This window comes from Dicentrarchus labrax, unplaced genomic scaffold (genome assembly GCF_905237075.1).
Source record: "Dicentrarchus labrax unplaced genomic scaffold, dlabrax2021, whole genome shotgun sequence".
Taxonomy (NCBI): domain Eukaryota; kingdom Metazoa; phylum Chordata; class Actinopteri; family Moronidae; genus Dicentrarchus; species Dicentrarchus labrax.
This window is the reverse complement of record NW_026136706.1, coordinates 2,081,354-2,098,989: the sequence shown is the minus strand read 5'-3', so window position 1 is coordinate 2,098,989 and position 17,636 is coordinate 2,081,354. Positions and strand designations below refer to the sequence as shown.

The following is a 17,636-nucleotide window of genomic DNA, read 5'->3' as shown; positions in this document are numbered from 1 at the left end:
GAGTACTTTTTCAAATGTAGTCTGATTAAATGTAATCAGATTACTTTCTGTAATTTTTTACTGTAGTCTGAATAATGGCTAATGTAAATACATTTTAATAAAGATATTTAGTCCCTTTCTCAACAATATATTTAAGTTCATAGCAAAAGTATTTTAATAATAATGAAATTACACTTTCTTTAATAAATAAAAGATATTTGGTCAAACTTTCAAACGCAAATAAAGAAAGATTTTAGAGAAACTTTGATTTAAAATTCTCACTCTTATGATCCAAACTTTGGTCTGAAGCTCGATTTTGAAGCTGTTTGCTAATAAATATAACAACTTCTGATCAACCTGATCAACTGAGGACAACAGAGAATAAACTGTCTCCTGCCACCCTGCGGCTACGGTGAGCTAACAGGAAGTGTCCCTTAAACACTGACCACTGATTGTGAGCAAGTTCTTGATAAAATTAATTCTGAAAAAGCGCATGAACACTGATAGAGTTGATTTAACTGTCAGGAGATACAGGCCGAGATAAAGCACAGCAGCCGGCTGAAACACCAACAGTTTCCTCGCGTACGTCGTCTTTCAGGACGGTCCTGTTGTCTTTCCTCTCCATTCTTCAATTAGCTCCTCCGGTTCCAACCAATCGGAAACCTCCGCCAAAACCCAGAGCTAAAAGCTAAAATATTAGACTACCAGTAACGCTCACGTTCAGTACCGAGATCAGTACTCTACTCGAGTAAAAACACTCCATTACTTCAGGTTGCAGCAGCTTTGTGCGACGGCTCGTTCTGGATTCATTCACAGCCACACACACTGCTGTCAACCGGCAGCAGCGCCACAATGGCCTCCGTACAATTTCCCAACAAGAGATTTCTCACAGTAATGGCTGCCAGGTGTGATGACAAGCAGGCGTCGGTGATGAGAGGTGACAGCGGCGGGGGATATGAAGGAACGTCTCGACAGCTCCGTCGACAAAGAGAACACAAAGAGCCGTGGCTAATTACAGCCGCTGTCAACAGGTTTCATTAGAGAGCGAGCACGGCTAATGGCAGGCTGCTCACACACACACACACACACACACACACACACACACACACACACACAGGATGTAGAGAGGTTTTTGGCGAGGAGGCGAGCTGGCTGCTGAGCTGATTTTTATTCTTTAAAAACGGGATTTTAAAATAACGCACTGAAACATCTCACGACCCTTTAAGTTTGTAATCTTTTATATACATTTATACCAAAACTGTCAATATTATAGCGCAGTGGATAAAATATATGAAATATACTGACAGTGAGTCGCTCTTCTGGGTCTTGGGACCTTCAGAGAGTCCGATATTTAAAGATTAAAAGACACCAGTCACCCCTCATCCTCTTCATCCTCCATCTGAAACATTTATAAAAGGAGAATACATGATAATTAAAGGACCAGTGTGTCGGATTTAGTGGCTTCTAGTGGTGAAATAAACAGAAGAAACTACAGTGGTTCCAAAACTTGCTAAAAATGTGAATCTATATATTTTAGATCCAGTGTTTGGTTTGTCTGTTCTGGGCTACTGTACAAACATGGCAGTTCAATGTGGCGGACTCTGCCAGAAGAGGAGTAAACAGCTCATTCTGAGGTAAAGAAAACACAACCTCTTATTTTCAGGTGATTATACACTAACCTTTAAGGACCTTTAAGGATTCAGTGATAAGAGTGGTACCTTTAAGTGTGTTTTTTTATTTATTCCTGATCAGTTTTGTTTGTAACATTTTATCTGTGTTAATCCTGCAGAGAGCGGACAGGGAGCTGGAAGTAATTACTGGCCCGAGGAATCATCATCCAGAGCCGACAGCTCCGTCCTCTGTAATTTCTGTTTGTATTTGATGTTTCTGTCAGACACGAGAACAATAGATGCACAGAGAGAGACAGAGAGAGAAGGAACGGGGGAGATAAATGGAAGAGGAGGGAGTGTGAGAAACAGATAGAGGACAGAAACACTGAGGAGCTGACGAAGAACAAGTGTGTCAGCTTTAAAGAAGCAGAAAGAGGGTTTACTAATCCCGTCCTCTTTCTGTTGGTTGTTGTTGTGTAACACCGTCACCGTACAACGTTTAGACTTTCATCTGGAGGAAATACTGTTGTAATAACGATTTCAAATATGTGTAAATCAGCCATTGTTCCTCTTCCAGGTGTGTGAAGCTGCTATAAGACTTCCTGTGCTGCTGTTTTTGGGTGTTTCATTCAAAAAAGTGCCGCTCATAATTTTTCTTTTTGTTCCATTTCCTGTTTTATCTCTTAACTTCCTGTCGCTATCAGCTCCACCCACGCTCCACCTCTTTGACCATTATATTACACTGACGAATATCTCTACTTAGCAGCCATTAGAACGAATGCATCTTCAAGACACGAATGCGGCTTCACTTCACAGACCCGGATGCTCTGTCCATTATATGTACTGTCCATGAAACGAGCTGTCTCTTTAAGCTCCTTCCTGCCCACTTTATTCTGATTGGTTAACTTTGCTGGAGCTTGCTGAGGGGCAGCACCCACCTGAGCGGAGAGTTTCTGGGGACCAGGCCTCAATGATTACTGTACAAACGAACAAAGTTATCCCTTTATTGAATTTATTTTAGTGCAAATGGATCATATTTTATGGTGAAAATTTTCTTTGCTCTTCCCTCTGACGTCCTCCGGCTGCTCAGCTTCTACTTTCAGTGATTTATGGAGTTTCCTGGTGGAAATAAAGCTTTAGCTACTTGTTGTTAATGGGTTGCTAGTGGGTTAACCACTAACTAGCTGCTGCTGTTGATAGGCCAACTTTGCAGAAGCTTGCTGAGGGGCAGCACCCACCTGAGCGGAGAGTTTCTGGGGGCTTGCTGAGGGGTTCGGTGATTGGACTTAAAAACGTAAAAAATTAAAAATGATACAGATTTTAGAGTAACAGAAGGTGCTTGTTCTACCTGCATTTCCTACCATCTCGTTCACTTCCTGTCCAGAAGGGTGTGATGCTGCTACTGAAACCAACATCCGAACAAAAGCACCCAGTGTGAGCTGGTGAATGTGGGGAAACAGAGCTGCTGCCAGCTGTTGTGTACAAATCGTGACATGAACACTGAGGGTCTGCAGAGAGAGAAGAGCCGGCTGTTGACTCAGTAAAGCTAACAGAGACATAAATACTGCAGCCAGCCTTCCTCCCCTGCACAGGCCGGTGTGTGATTATACGCGTTCCCTGCTCAGGAGAGGAGCACTGCCCCAAATTGTGAAATTGGTTTTCTTCCCGTCGGGCCCCGAGGAAACGGGAGCAGCCATGTGAAATCTTAAACCTGTGGACGAACAGCAGCACTCGGACAAAATGTTCCTGATTTAATAATGAATATGACACATTATCTCCATTACTGCAGTCAGAATGTGTTAACGAACAAACAGTGGTTGGAGCTGAAGCTGCTTTAATCGATGTCACAAGGTTCAATTGAAGAAATGATGAAATTCGCTGTGTTAATGTCTTTAAATTGATGTGCCAACGTCTTAAAGATGATGGCAGGAATAATTACAAAGACGGCGCCTCATTATGAGTTAATGTCATTTCAGATTAATTAAATTGTTATATATAGTATATTAAATAACAGTTGACTTCATTATTTCTGATAAACAATTGGGTAGGATCGCTCACTAGACTCTCCAGTGCACTTGTTTAAAAGAGTGCTGTGGATTATTCTGGAGATTTTTGGGTCATTAGTTATGATCATTTGGCTCAATCAATAAGCTTTTTCTTGCCATCGGCTGTTAAACTAATGATCGTGATCAATAAATAAATCTCTCTACACTTGCAGAATCACACAAGAATCGATCTTTGTAAAGCTTTTCTCGATGGTAAAGATGTTTTCGCTCTTCAGTCTGACTTCGTTATACGGTTCGTTGATCTGATTGGTGGAAGTTCATCCATGAGAGACGCTGATGGTTCATCATCCAATGGTTCATCCACTCACCTGCCAAGTATCTCTGGAAAGCATCGGCCCTTTTTCCAGTTTCCATTGACGACTTCAGAGTAACAAAACATCTGGTGCAGTCAGTTTATTCTGAAACCCCAACAGTCCGACAAATGTCCCGATGGACTGAAAGCTCATTCGACAGCTCATTATTCCAAAAACACAATTTCTCTGAAGGCCTGTTGTTCATCTGGTTTCACCAACTCTATGAATCTTAACCAACATAACTACAGTCTCCTTCTATGGAGTCCGCCGTGTTTCTACAGTAGCCCAGAACGGACAAACAAACCCTCGCTCTAGATAGCACCTTTCGTGTTTTTCGCAAGTTTTGTGGCCACCTTACTTTCACTTTGAAGGCTGAGCTGTATTCAGATGGTTTTAAACTAGTCCTTTAAGGGCAATGAACTCCAGGGAGAATATGTATTTCTGGAAAAAAAACAGGCGTTCAGAGCAGCAGGCTGTTGGTACAATGGGCGAGATGGACTGTACATGTGTTAGCTGCATTGTGTTTATGTGTTTCTACCTAGTTTTCTCTCCTCTTGCTTCTTCATAAATGTCATGTTAAGCCTCAGGAAAAGCACACATTTTCGGATCAAGGTGAAACATGCGCCTTGACCTCAATTTATCCGCCCGAACCTAATCGTATCTTTCCATTAACCTCACATTCAGCGTGAACACGCTACAGGGGACTGCAGGGTCGCTAGCAGGGTCACAGTAGAGCGGCATACAAACAAAAAAACACTTCTGGGTCTTTAGTGAGTCAGTGTTTCCTCTGTGGAATTATTTTACTGTCGCTGAAAGAAATTAGTAAGCAGTCAGAGAGAAAAATGTATTCAGTGGGTAGGTTTACCAGAGATTGTGACACAGTGGAGCTCTGCCCTAGATTTAGATATCACACACACACACACACACACACACACACACACACACACAGATTAGTCCATTATCGAGATGTGTGTGTTACGCCTGTGTTACATCAGAAGCTGCTCCCAGCTGGTGGTGAGCAGCCGTTTACATCATCCTGTGAACTGGATTCAGCAGCGTTAAGGTGGAATCACGACCGGAGGTGGTAGAGCAACAGAAAACTGCACTCAGGTAAAAGCAGTCATCAAAAAAACAGCTTGGGTTAAAGTATCAGCGACACATATCGTCATAACCCCTTTATGCAAGCGTCTGGGGACCGGTTGGCTTTAGCCTCAGTCTGTTAGCATGATATAATAACCTACATTAAAACTCCAACAAGAACAGTTCACTCTGAGTTAAAGTATCTCTGCTGACAACAACTTTATTTAAATAAGAAAAACAAAACAGTCTGGTAACTTTATGGAAGTGCAATAAAAAAACCACTGAATGATCATCTGTAATCGGACGTACAGCACGGTGGTCTTTGGAAACAAAAGAAGAATGAGAAAGCAACAAATCTGTGGCGTCTCCTCCTCGTCAGAGTCTTCATCGCTCCTCTCTTCTTCATCCTCACTCATTCAGAAGGAAACTAAATTCTTCTTTTTCATCACATTTATACACAGTAATGTTTCAGTCTGCTGCCCTCGCTGCACAGCGTCCTCACACACACTAATGGAATAAATTAGGTGGAATGATTGAGCTGACTCCTCTTCCTCGTATCATCCTCCATAAAACACCACCATCCTCTCTCATATTTCCATCATCCTCATTCATATTGTCCTTTTTACACATTTCACCGCTCCACTTTATGTCCGTGATCTCTGCAGGAAGTTTTCACACTGGAGTTATTTTCAGTCTGGTGTTAAGAAATAAATAAGGTCACATGTTCACACACCAACTCTGAAACTGTCATCGACCGTACAACCACACCAATCTCTGTGACTTCTATGTGACATTAAAACTTTATCCAATCGCTGAAACTTTCACCAATCACAGCATACGTCACCAAACTACTAGATATCGTATTCCAGTTGTCTCTGATTTTTAATGAATTATCTACAATTTGTTTCACAATTTTCACTTTCTCTCACAATTTCATAACAACAAAGAAAAGTCTAAAAAAAATCACAAAATGAGTCGAAGATTTTTACAAAATCTACCGTAAACAATCTCCTGGTTTCTGTGCGTAATGACAGACGTACAAACGATCAGAGTTGGTGTGTAAACTCCTGTAGTTTGTGATATTTTACCAGTGGGAGTTTCTTTGAGCTACATTTCCATATAAACCCTGGAGCGTCACAACGATGTAAGTTCACCCAGTTTCTGGACAAAGTGAGAAATCAGTGGTCCCATTTTGTTGATAAATGAAATGAAGGTCTGGCATGAAGTTTTTCTTTATAACCAAACGTGTAAAGGATCAACTTTGGTATAACTTGCTCTCTCTTCCAGGGCTGTCCCTCCCTTCATCAGTCAGATAGTTGCAGAAAAACAACGTTAAACTCCGTGTCAAAAGGATTGTTGCAACATGAACCTTTTCTCTTGTAACACACGAAGTAGCTATTAGTCAGCAGTCCTGTTAGCTGACTGTACTTGGACTCTGGGAGGTCAAAGTAGTACCGGGGACGGTTTGTTTACACCACTAGCGCAGAAGCTGGAATGAGCACCAGAGTCAGAGTCAGGTGAGCGGGCAACGGAGCCGGTCTCAGCGGCCTCCCAGGAATCACGGCCGGGACCAAACATAGCCGAACACCGACGGAGGTCAGTTGATTTACAACGGCTCCAACCAGGACTGACACATCAGACTAATTACTTCTGTTAAAATAAAGATATTTAAAGAATTAAATCAATATCATAAACGACTAGTCAATCTCTAATCGGGGGACAGCCCGACTATCTTCCTGTTGCAGGTTGCTTCTCTTGTGTTTCAAGCTCCAAAGACACCACAGGACCACGATCCAGTTCCAAGTAGAGACTCGAGTTTGGAGAGTGAAGACTGTGGGTCCACCGGGATGTGGACTGTGTCTCTGAGGTCTGAAGATCTGTATCCTCCACAGATTCCAGTGTCAACATCCCTGTCTGCACACACACACACACACACACACACACAGGTTAAATGTCCGCAGCGTCCTGCGTCCACTGTGTCCTCTCAGTGTGTGTGTGCGCTCTGCGTCACGCCGACCCGACGCTGTCGAATCCACAGAACTTCCAACGTTTCTCCAGAGTGGCGCCGACGCCACTCAGCTCCTGCCTGAACATGGAGGGTAGACGGACCATGAGGCGCTCCAGCTCCCCCGCAGACACCTGAGACAGACAGACAGGCAGACAGACAGACAGACAGAGACAGCAGTGAGACAGAGAGAGATAGTGAGACAGCAGAGAGACAGAGAGAGAGACAGAGAGACATTTTAATGTAATTCATGTACACTGTTATATTTTAGAGCCGCAGTAAGTTTAGAGGACAGACACACAGACAGGCAGAGAGACAGACAGACAGACAGACAGACAGACAGACAGACAGTTACCTTTGAGTCCAGTCTCTGAATGTACGACCACAGATACTCGAGGTTGGCTCCGAACGGATGGACGTGGAGGAAGGTCGATATGATTCCTGCAGAGAGGAAGAAGGCTGGTCAGACAGACAGACGACAGACAGACGACAGACAGACGACAGACAGACAGACAGACAGACAGACAGACAATAACATTCATAAACAACAACAACGCTGCTTGTTATTGTGTTCAATTGCTTTTATTATGTGACTGCGTTTGATTCCTCGCAGTGTCCACTCAGTGTCTCCCTTCAGTGCTCCCTGGCGAGGACACCGAGCTCACTGAGAGCTGACACAGTGGATATTAAAGGTTCAGGCTCCGGCTGAGCAGCCAATCTGCATCCTCATGAAGAGCTGCACAGTAAACAAACGGCACAATGGACCCAGAAAAGATGCTGGCCGGAGCAGAAACCGCTCTTGAGTTGATTACTTCTGAGAGGTCCTGCAAAGGTAGGCAGTCATGCAGAGGGAGTGGGGACGGGGGAGGACGGGGGAAGAGGAGGAGGGGAGTACGGGAATAGAGTGGCGTCCCCTGGAGGACCCGCCACAGCCAATATTTATTTCCTTGATTTATGTGGCGAAACGCTGGCAATTACAGACAGGCCTAATTCAATTCCTTCCACCAGGCCTGCTCACATGGAACAGTGCCATCAGAGGACTGTAGGCTGTGTGTGTGTGCTCCCATACAGGAAGTTTCATTTCCAGCTTCCACCAAGAAAAACCTACTGAAGGGATCCGGAGCTTCCACTGTATTTATAAACTAGAACGTCCTGCTGGCTGGAGATTTATAGCTACTGTATGGAATGTAAGACTTTTATTTTGAAGGATACACAGTCTGCTATCACGTATTCAATGTGTTTAAAAGCTATAAAATGTAACATTCCTGCATTAAAACCTCTATAAACACTGAACCAGTGTTATATATGTTGTTGAGTTATGTAGTTAAATCTATAATATTTCTACTATAATGGACCCAGCATCCATTTATACCTGATACGGACACCTCGAAGGGCATTATCAGGATTTTACCACGGTTACTTTCCAGAGAAAAAAGCTAATAAATATAGGTTATATAACTACAAAATATAATATATAATAAATAATATATAATATTAAAGCATTATCCAAACATTAGACTGAACGCTGTAAAATAACTGACAATCATATTTAGAATAACGTTACTATCTGCAATGTTCTTATATTTTATTTGGACCGTTAGCTCCATGCTACTAACTAGCTCGCCGTTTACAAATCAGCCATCAGCCAAAACCACGAAGCAACCGACACCAGACCCACAATGCAACACCAGACCCACAATGCAACACCAGACCCACAATGCAACGCCAAGACACAGCCAGACAGACAACACCAGCTTAGCTTAGCTACAGTTAGCTAGTGTTGCCCACTGTTGGCACTCGGGAGCATAAAGGTCACAACCTTTGACCCTCATCCTACATAGAGACACATAGAGATCAGTCCACAGGCAGCAGAGGAACAAAGCTACACTACAACCTGTTCACTGTCTGCTCACACACACACTGATTAATACATACAAATAATACGTAAAATGCTTCAAAATGGTAGAAAACACCAAAGCACTCATTGCAACACAGGCTTGTTTATTGCAGTGAGCACATGCATCAATTTCTATCAACATGATCCTCGTCTGTGTGTGAACATACTCTGATCTCATGTCTACCAGCCTCATTTGAGCCTCCCAGCAGCAGCAGCAGCCCCGCAGGCTGCAGATTACAGGCAGGAAGACGGAGAGCAGGGCCTCTGCTCTCCTTCATATTTGGAGTTTCTCTGGTTTCGCTAAGAGAGATAAATGTGCTGCTGCTCCTCCCGCTCTCCTCCCGCTCCGGACAAAGCAGCAGCAGCAGCAGCTTCAGTACGAATAATACAGATGGATGTGCTGCTGCATGCGTGCTGTGTAAACTGGGAATTATACGACGGAGAGAAACAAAAGCAACTGAAATGAATTCAGTCCAGCTGCTGTGTGGCTCCCTGCACAGAGTGAGCTGTGTGTTTGTGAGCTCAGAAGAAGACAAAGAGAAAAAAGAGGCTTTAAGGCAGTTTGTGTTGCAGTCTCCTCTGTGGTCGAAGGTTTTAGTCTGCTTCAGTGAGCCTGGTTGAAAGCCCTCTGAACCCCCAGACACCAGACTGAGTGTGTTTGTGACGGGAACATGAGCTGAAAAGTGTCAAGTTGTTCATTTATGTATGGGGGGGGGGGTTGTTCAGTCATCTTTAATGCTATGCTAACAAACAGTCGCACTGCGCCCTGCACAGCCTCTCTGCAAATTAAATCTGGTGTAATCGCTGTCAGTTAAGTTCCAGTCAAAGATTTCAGTGCAGAATCCGTCTGGAGAGTTCCTGCGAGACAGAAAGCCCCGAGCAAGAATCACACGTTCACCTCCCGCTCACATCCGTTACATTCACATCATTCCTGAGCTGGAAACAGCAGAGGACGGTCTGAACACACCAGCAGCTTCTTTAAATAGAACAATGGAGGAGCTCTTTATCAGAAACTTGAGTGTTGGTCAGAGTCAATGGCTGACGAGGTGTTAAGATACTAGAAGTTAAAGGACAATTCACACGTCATTCACGTCACAGGACTTAAACCAGGACCACGTTCAGTCAGTGTATCTTTTGGTCATTCAATTTTATTTTTAGAAACAAGTACTAAAAAACAAAAAAATACTGCTTACATAAGCAGAAAAAAACCTTGTAAGTCCAATAGTTGACATGTAGTCAACTACTTTTTTCAGACATTTCTATAAAAGTGTTATTAGCCACTAGCCTAGCTACAACCAGGTAGCACACAGAAGCTTTTACAAACAGCGTGAATGTGCTTCTAGTGACTGTAAAAGCTCCTGCAGACTGTGATTGGAGGATAAAGAGTTCACTTAAAGTCTGATGCAGATGAATTATTGTTAAATAAAACAGCTCATATTTACCCAGCAGCACAGCCTCTTTCTCTGATGCAACCCCTCCTCTCATGATGACCTCACCCCTCCTCTCTCTGCTGTGGTACAGTGAAGGTACACACCCGTTCATCCCCTGTGAAAACACACAAATATTACACACACACAGGCCAAAAACATGAAGCCAAATGTGAAGAACAGAGTCTGACAGGCAGCCACACACACTCAGAAACACACACAGTGGAAAATAACACACAAAATCTCAACTACTGTACTTGAGTACTTGACAGTTTTGAGGTATGGCTGTGAGCTTTTGGCCTGTGACGTCTTACACAAAGCAGTCTCTGGTACAGAAAGAGGTACACAAACCAAAATTTAACAAAAAACAGAGAATATAAATTTGTGTATCAGAACTTTGTGAAAAGACTAACAGAGATGGTTTTGGTGAGTTTTATTCTGTTTCTGTTCACTTTGAATAACAAACAACTACTGTTAGTGGACGGACATTGATGTCTCCAAGGATTAATGTTAGTTTTCGCTGTAGACCTTTTCACAAATATTGCATCTAACTAAGTTGTGATTGTTGGAAAGACTAACAGAGATGGTTTTATTTCTGTCCACTTTGAAAGATGTTACAATCATATGCTAAGTAAGACTACCATTTTTGTCTATGGAGTTGACATCAACGTTAGCTTACATTGTGGTGAATTAAGGATTTATTTCCAACAAACCAGAGTTGGTGATTGTTGGAAAGACGAACAAAGATGGTTTTAGTAAGTTTTATTTTGTTTCTGTCCTGTTGTTTTGCTCTGAGACATTGGTGGCAGTGGCAAGTCAATTTCAACCCCTACAAGGAACTTTTATTTTGGCGGCCCCTGTGGACAAAGGTGGTAGTGTTTCTACCGCCTTGTTTAATTGATTTGAAGGTTAATCCAACCCAGACAACCATATAGAAATCTTTCCTCTGATGGTGTTGTTTCTGTAGCCCATACAGAGGCATCAGTATTAAACTGAGACTGTTTACTGGATCCACCACTGATTCATAGAAACACACAGTTCATCCTGTTCACCCAAGAATACTGAGAAACACAAGCAAGCACTTAAATAAACACCCTGTGCACACATACGCATGCAAACATCATTATTTAATAAAAGGCATCATAGCTTTCCACTCAGAATAGTTTCCAGGGTTTACAGTGAACACAGGTCGGCTCAGTGCAGCATGTTTAATGAACCCGTGTCCTTCTGACTGCAGTCACCTTCCAGTTCAGCAGGTTCGGGGTTAAAAGTTTGTCCTCCATGATACATGTATGTACGTACGTAAGCTCTCTGAGAGGCAGTAAAGTGCTGCGAGAGCGAGTGGACGCCTGAACGCTCTCCACTCGCTCACTAATGTTTCTGGTCACTGCAACATTCATGAACTCTGACCTCTGAGGCAGCGTTGGACTTTATTTATACCATTTGCAGAGCTCTAGAGTCTGTTAAAAAATGTATTTTATATGCTACAAATATGCAAGGAGTGATCTGCCCGCCATGTCTGTTGTTCGTGGCCAGTTCAGAAACAACCTTCTCATCTTGTTCTGAGCTCTTTTTCTACTCAGCTGTGTGAAAGATAAGATAGATCAGTTTTTGAGTGTTCAAGCATCAAGTGTAAAAAAAGGAAAAGTAACTTTTTCCGTTCTAAACAGCTTTATTGAACGGACCTGGACTCAGCTATGGAACCAATAACTATTAAAACTGTTTTACAGAAGTAGAAAGTTTCACTTAAAGTCCACATAAAAGCGACACCAGAGAGCCGTTTGCGTCCACATATTTCTGGAGGATAGGGAGGGACTTGGTCGTGGTAGCCAATAGCACTGAATGTGCAGCTGTAGTGGATCCATTAGCTGACTCTGTTGGACTGGGAGCTCCCAGTGAACAGCAGGTCCAGACTGGGACTGAATGCAGCATCTGATGCTGACAGAGGACAGTTTGACTGCAGGGAATAAAGGCCTGAGGTGGTTTTGTTGCTGGTTTTGGCTCCAGTCAGCTAACATTAGCAGCACGAGCTAACTAGCTAACAGCAGCTAACATTACTGTTGGTAACAGTTAGATTCTTTTAGTCCATCAGTAAACTCCATAAGTCACCTCGGTACCGCTGTCATCCAACTGTCCACTGTCTGTCTCAGAGGTTGTGTTCACTGGGAGGCTACTAGCTACATTAGCAGTTAGCTAGTTAGTTCATGCTGGCGTAAGCATGCGTCACATTTTGTATAAAGGAAGACAAAATGATTGGATTTTGATATAAAAATACAAAGAAATTGAGTTTTTGTGAATGTTTTTGTCACATGTTGTTAAATAGGGGAACAATATAACTGAGGATGTGATCTTAAAGGGTTAAAAATCTTTTTTTCATTTAATCTGGACTTTAAAGTTGACCTGACTCTGCTCTTAAACACTTAAAATCCAGCTCTGGTCTGTTCCAGTTGTCTACAGTTTTTACCTTTTCATGTAGCTCTCCATTGGTTCCCTCCACAGCCTCCACATTACTGCTCAGCAGCTGAAGAGACACAGAGAGAGAACAGGACATCTGATCAGTGGCACTGAAACCCGGAGTGAGAACAAAACTTCCTCTGCAGCAGAGGAGAGTTGTTTTCCTTTGCTGATGTTTTATGGATGTCTCCGTTGGAGGAGAATAAAAACAGATCTTCTGCAGAGGAAAGTCAATAAAACACTGCACAGTGTGTTTGTCCGTTACATCGGCACGCCGGAGAACCACTGATCTGATAAATGATTAACGCTGACATCAAACACATGCATGATGAATGAAAATGACAATCTTACAGACAGTGTGAGGGCGTGTAAACACTGAGGGATACAGCTGATCTCCTGAACCTTCACTAAGAGTGTTTTATACATTTGCTCAGACATTAAGGGCCCGAGTAGCGAGGTCCCTCCTGAAACTGCTCGGATTCTTTTTCTATATTATTAATCAATTTCTGTACGAGCGATAAAGTTGTTCCAAGTTTGGCGGCTGCAACATGCTCCAAAACTCGGCCCACCTGCCAGTCGTGGATTAAATTTACGTATTCTGCAGCTCTCGCACATGGGCGTGGCAGAGTGGCCCCATGGCGCCCCTTAAAGAGCAGCCCCAAGGCCACGATACGCATGAAAACTGGAACACAGGTAGATCATTTCCAGACGTACAAAAAAAACCTTGGACCCATACCCCAAACTCAACAGGAAGCCGTTCCACCATTTTGAATTTAGTTTAATTTTCTATGCTTTTGTTTCCTTATTCCTAAACATTTTCTATTTTATTTCACTTTAGTTGCTCTTATTACTTTTCTGTCTCAGTTTTCTGTCCCTTGATTATGTTTGTTAACTGAGGAAAATGAATAAAGAAATCATTTAAAACCTTTGCAGACTTTCACTAAGGCTGTAAAAGGTTGTACTTTGCTTCTTCAGGGAGTTTTCAGCTGATGTCAGTAACAACTCATTCCACTGGTGACAGGATGGATAAAAGTTGCAAAAGTATCAAAAGCTTCTGCAACACAATTTCTCCGCTGAGTTTCTTCCAAATACCGATATTCTGCCAAAATACGGGCAAACACTCTCCAGAGCCTGAAGCCATCAATCTGCCTCCTCCACCAAACACCAGCTGACTGACAGCTCCTACAACTCTACATCAGCCCGACACCAAGTTACCATGACAAACATCACCTCCTCGTTAAATCACTAACGACAGCGAGCTCTCTCACCTTAGAACAGCTGCTTAGAACAGGCTAGTTTAGTGTTTCTCGGGGGGGGGTCGAGGTGATCTTGTTTTGTTTAAGATGAGTTTAAATCAAAGATTCACAACAAGAAGCAGCGACACTTTTAGCTACTTGCACAATAATGTGGTCTGAACATTAAACACAGCCAGTTTACAGTTTCCATAGCAACAACTTTATTTCTGCCTCCTGTAGCTTCAGAGGAACATCTATGAAAATCCGCCAGAGGACGGTTCGGGCCGACATGAACATGAAACAGGTTTAAGGAGATTTAAGGACCTCCTGAACCTTCGCTGTTCCCGTCTGGGTGGTTCAGCCCTTTCAGGCACATGTGACCGAATGCGAGCTCGCTATCCGGGCGCTTCCTGTCGGCATCCAAAGCAACGACGAGGCTCCTTCAGTCACCTCTGGCTGGGGCAGCATGTGGGGCAAATGTTTACCCGCTCTCAGGGAAAAGACCAGACTGCTTCTTACTTTACCAAAAACGAATACCTACAGTTGTTGCAGGGATTCATCCTCCACACGCAGCGCTGGATGTCCCTTAGAACAATTAATGACCTTTACTGGCTGCTGTTTAATTAAAGGTTGAATGTTAAACGTCTAACCCACCTACACTCAAATATAACTTATATTCACAGGGCTTTTTAAAGAAATGAATGATATTCCAGCTGTAATAATAAACAGAATATAGTTTTGATGGGGGGACCACTGATGGAGTTCCTCAGCAGCAGTTCAACATACTGTCTGTGTAACCTCATTATATATTTCACAAGAATCAATATATTGGGATTAACAGAGGAAGTGGGTGGGGCTACTAAACAGTGGATAAAACCCGTTCCTGCCCTCCTCCTCCTGCAGGAGTATTGATGGATGCATTATTTCAAAGCAAAATATCGACCCAGCTTAATATTTTATTCAAACCCTGCGTGTTTTGTTTTGTGGTGTAAAGACGAGCCGGGCGTTGCAGCGATCAATGGGAGCAGATTGGGGGAAAATTGGTATCAACTTCCATATAATTTCCATAAAAGGCAGAAATGAAAAATGTATGGATTTACCCCCACAGGAGGACGAGTGAACACAAGAGGTGGAAGCACATGTTGGTCGACCCTGGGGGGTGGGGGGGTTGTTTATTGTACCAGTAAGATGTTTAGAAACAGATTTATGAATTCAAAAGCTTTTCAGACGCCATATCTGCGGCTTTACGCTTTTATTGATCAGAAATTTGTCTGTTTCCTCTGGGCAGAATACTTAATATTTTATTGTTTTTATTGTTTAAAGTCATCAGAATGAAGGGAAACCTTTCCAGGGAAGCATCTCCTGCCCCCTGCTGACCCATTTCTGAGGTGTCATGGTTGCTGGGAGGACACACCTTTTCTCTGAGGCTGAGCACCTCCCCCTCCAGGTAGCGGTGCTCCTCCTTCGCCTGCTCCAGCTCGGCCTCCTTACTCGTCAGCTTCTCCTGCAGGCTCAGCAGTTGCTGGAAGACAAACATTCATCTTTAAGACAGAATTCAATCACGCTTTAATGACATGAAGGAAACGATTATTACTTCCAGTGAAGAGCTGAACTTTATTCTAAGTGTGGAGCGATGAGCAGACGGTAACCTCCCTCACATTAATGCAGGAATCTAACAGAAATCGTTTGAGCTTAGAGGACCAGTGTGTGACCACCTGGGAATGACAACGGGCTGTGACGTACGTCGGAGAAACTTAGTTAGTTAGTTAGTTAGTTAGTGCTTGGTTTGTCCGTTCTGGGCTACTGTAGAAATAAGGTAACAATTCTTATTTTCAGCTGATTAAACACTAAAGAAAACATACCTATGAATAATATATTACTGACAATAGATCCAACTCAACGTTACACACTGGACCTTAAAGTTAGCTATTGTTAGCAGAATGTTAGGAAAGGAAAGGAGGAAGTTGACTGTTGTTGCTCAACTGTGATTGGAGCACAGAGGGGAAAGGGGGCGGGGCTTAGGAATGTCAGTTAGCTCCGCCTGCTGTTTATCTCCATCAACCATTAAACAGGAGTTGATGGAAACGAGCTTTATTCTTGTTTCCTGTAATTTGTGCTGCATCTGAACAGAACAGTGATCGTATTGAACCTGCGGGGATCCGACCCGAACGCCTCGGGCACCGAGCAGGAAGCGATCAAATGTTATTTAACTCGGTCGCGCTGACAAGAAGTCGATGATGCCTCATATCTTATTCCTCAGGCACTCAGTGAATGACAGATTTCATAATGACGACTCTCATTTATGTCACATTTTATTACCCGCTCACTACTTTCTCATTTCACAATAAGAGCTGGTGCAGATGCTGTTGTTTCCTAACAATATAACTTCATCATAAACGTGTAATAAAGTATCTAAGGGAAACATTTATTTCACTAAAACACTTATTTTGTTTGTCGCTGCGGCTCGTCGGCGCCGAGGAACAAAAAACACCAGCAGCTGACAAACGAGACGAGACAGTAGCGTGACGTTCGCTCACACTGTCTGAAGTAAGCAACACATTTACGTGTGTGTGTGTGTGTGTGTGAGTGTGTGTGTGTGTGTGTGTGTGTGTGTGTGTGCGTGTGTGTGTGTGTGTGTGTGTGAATGTGTGTGTGTATGTGTGTGTGTGTGTGTAGGTGTGTGTGTGTGTATGTGTGTGTGTGTATGTGTGTGTGTGTATGTGTGTGTGTGTGTGTGTGTGTGTGTGTGTGTGTATGTGTGAATGTGTGTGTGTGTGTGTGTGTGTGTGTGTGTGTGTGTGTGTGTGTGTGTGTGTGTGTGTGTGTGTGTGTGTGTGTGTGTGTGTGTGTGTGTGTGTGTGTGTGTGTGTGTGTGTGTGTATGTGTGAAGTGTGTGTGTGTGTGTGTGTGTGTGTGTGTGTGTGTGTGTGTGTGTGTGTGTGTGTGTATGTGTGTGTGTGTGTGTGTGTGTGTGTGTGTGTGTGTGTGTGTGTGTTGGCGGGTGCCTCGTTGTATCAGCGCTGTCACTTTAGATGCATAAAGACAGGAAGTCGAGTCAAATCAACTCTCAGCAAACGAGCTCGGCGCTCTAACAAAGCTCTCTGTGCTGGTTTATGAAATCAGTGGAGTGAAGGATCATGGGAGAGCGGCGAGGAATTGTTTGCTCGGGGAAACTAAAGTAAAGTCAGCTCTTCTCTCATAAACACACTGCAGCCGCTCCACTGAGGCACTTTGGGTGCACTGTGAAACAGGGAGCTGAGTGAGGGAGGGACTTATTGATTGATATTGATTGATTGGTGTGTACAGTAGCCAATAGCGCTCAGTGTGCGTTACACCACCACACCTAGTGCTATGCAGCTGGTAGCAGTCTACCTTCCAGTGCACACAGCCAGGCTGACTAACATTTTGCTCGGGCACAAACTGAATGGTTGATGTAGATTAGTGAGCTAACTAGTCTTCAACTAGTCCCAAACTAACTAGCAAGCTACATTAATTGTTAGCTAACTAGTTACATCTGAAAGCTAATATTAGCAAAGCACTAGCTAACTAGCCTAGGCAGCTAACGACCGATGTAGATCAGCTTGTTAGTT

The 17,636-nt window shown here is 43.3% G+C and overlaps 1 protein-coding gene across 2 annotated transcripts in view; it reads right to left on the bottom strand.

The window, feature by feature from the left end:
- Window positions 1–5,222: 5,222 nt before the first annotated feature.
- enox1 (ecto-NOX disulfide-thiol exchanger 1) overlaps window positions 5,223–17,636 on the bottom strand; it is a 78,524-nt gene continuing 66,110 nt past the window's right edge. For both annotated transcript variants that reach the window (XM_051402872.1, XM_051402873.1), the window contains 5 exons: window positions 15,461–15,568; window positions 12,822–12,878; window positions 10,373–10,475; window positions 7,389–7,474; window positions 5,223–7,167 (listed from right to left, as the gene is read on the bottom strand). In XM_051402872.1, the coding sequence (XP_051258832.1) occupies window positions 7,036–7,167; window positions 7,389–7,474; window positions 10,373–10,475; window positions 12,822–12,878; window positions 15,461–15,568 (486 nt within the window). In that variant the 3' untranslated portion in view covers window positions 5,223–7,035. The remainder of the gene's footprint in view (window positions 7,168–7,388; window positions 7,475–10,372; window positions 10,476–12,821; window positions 12,879–15,460; window positions 15,569–17,636) is intronic.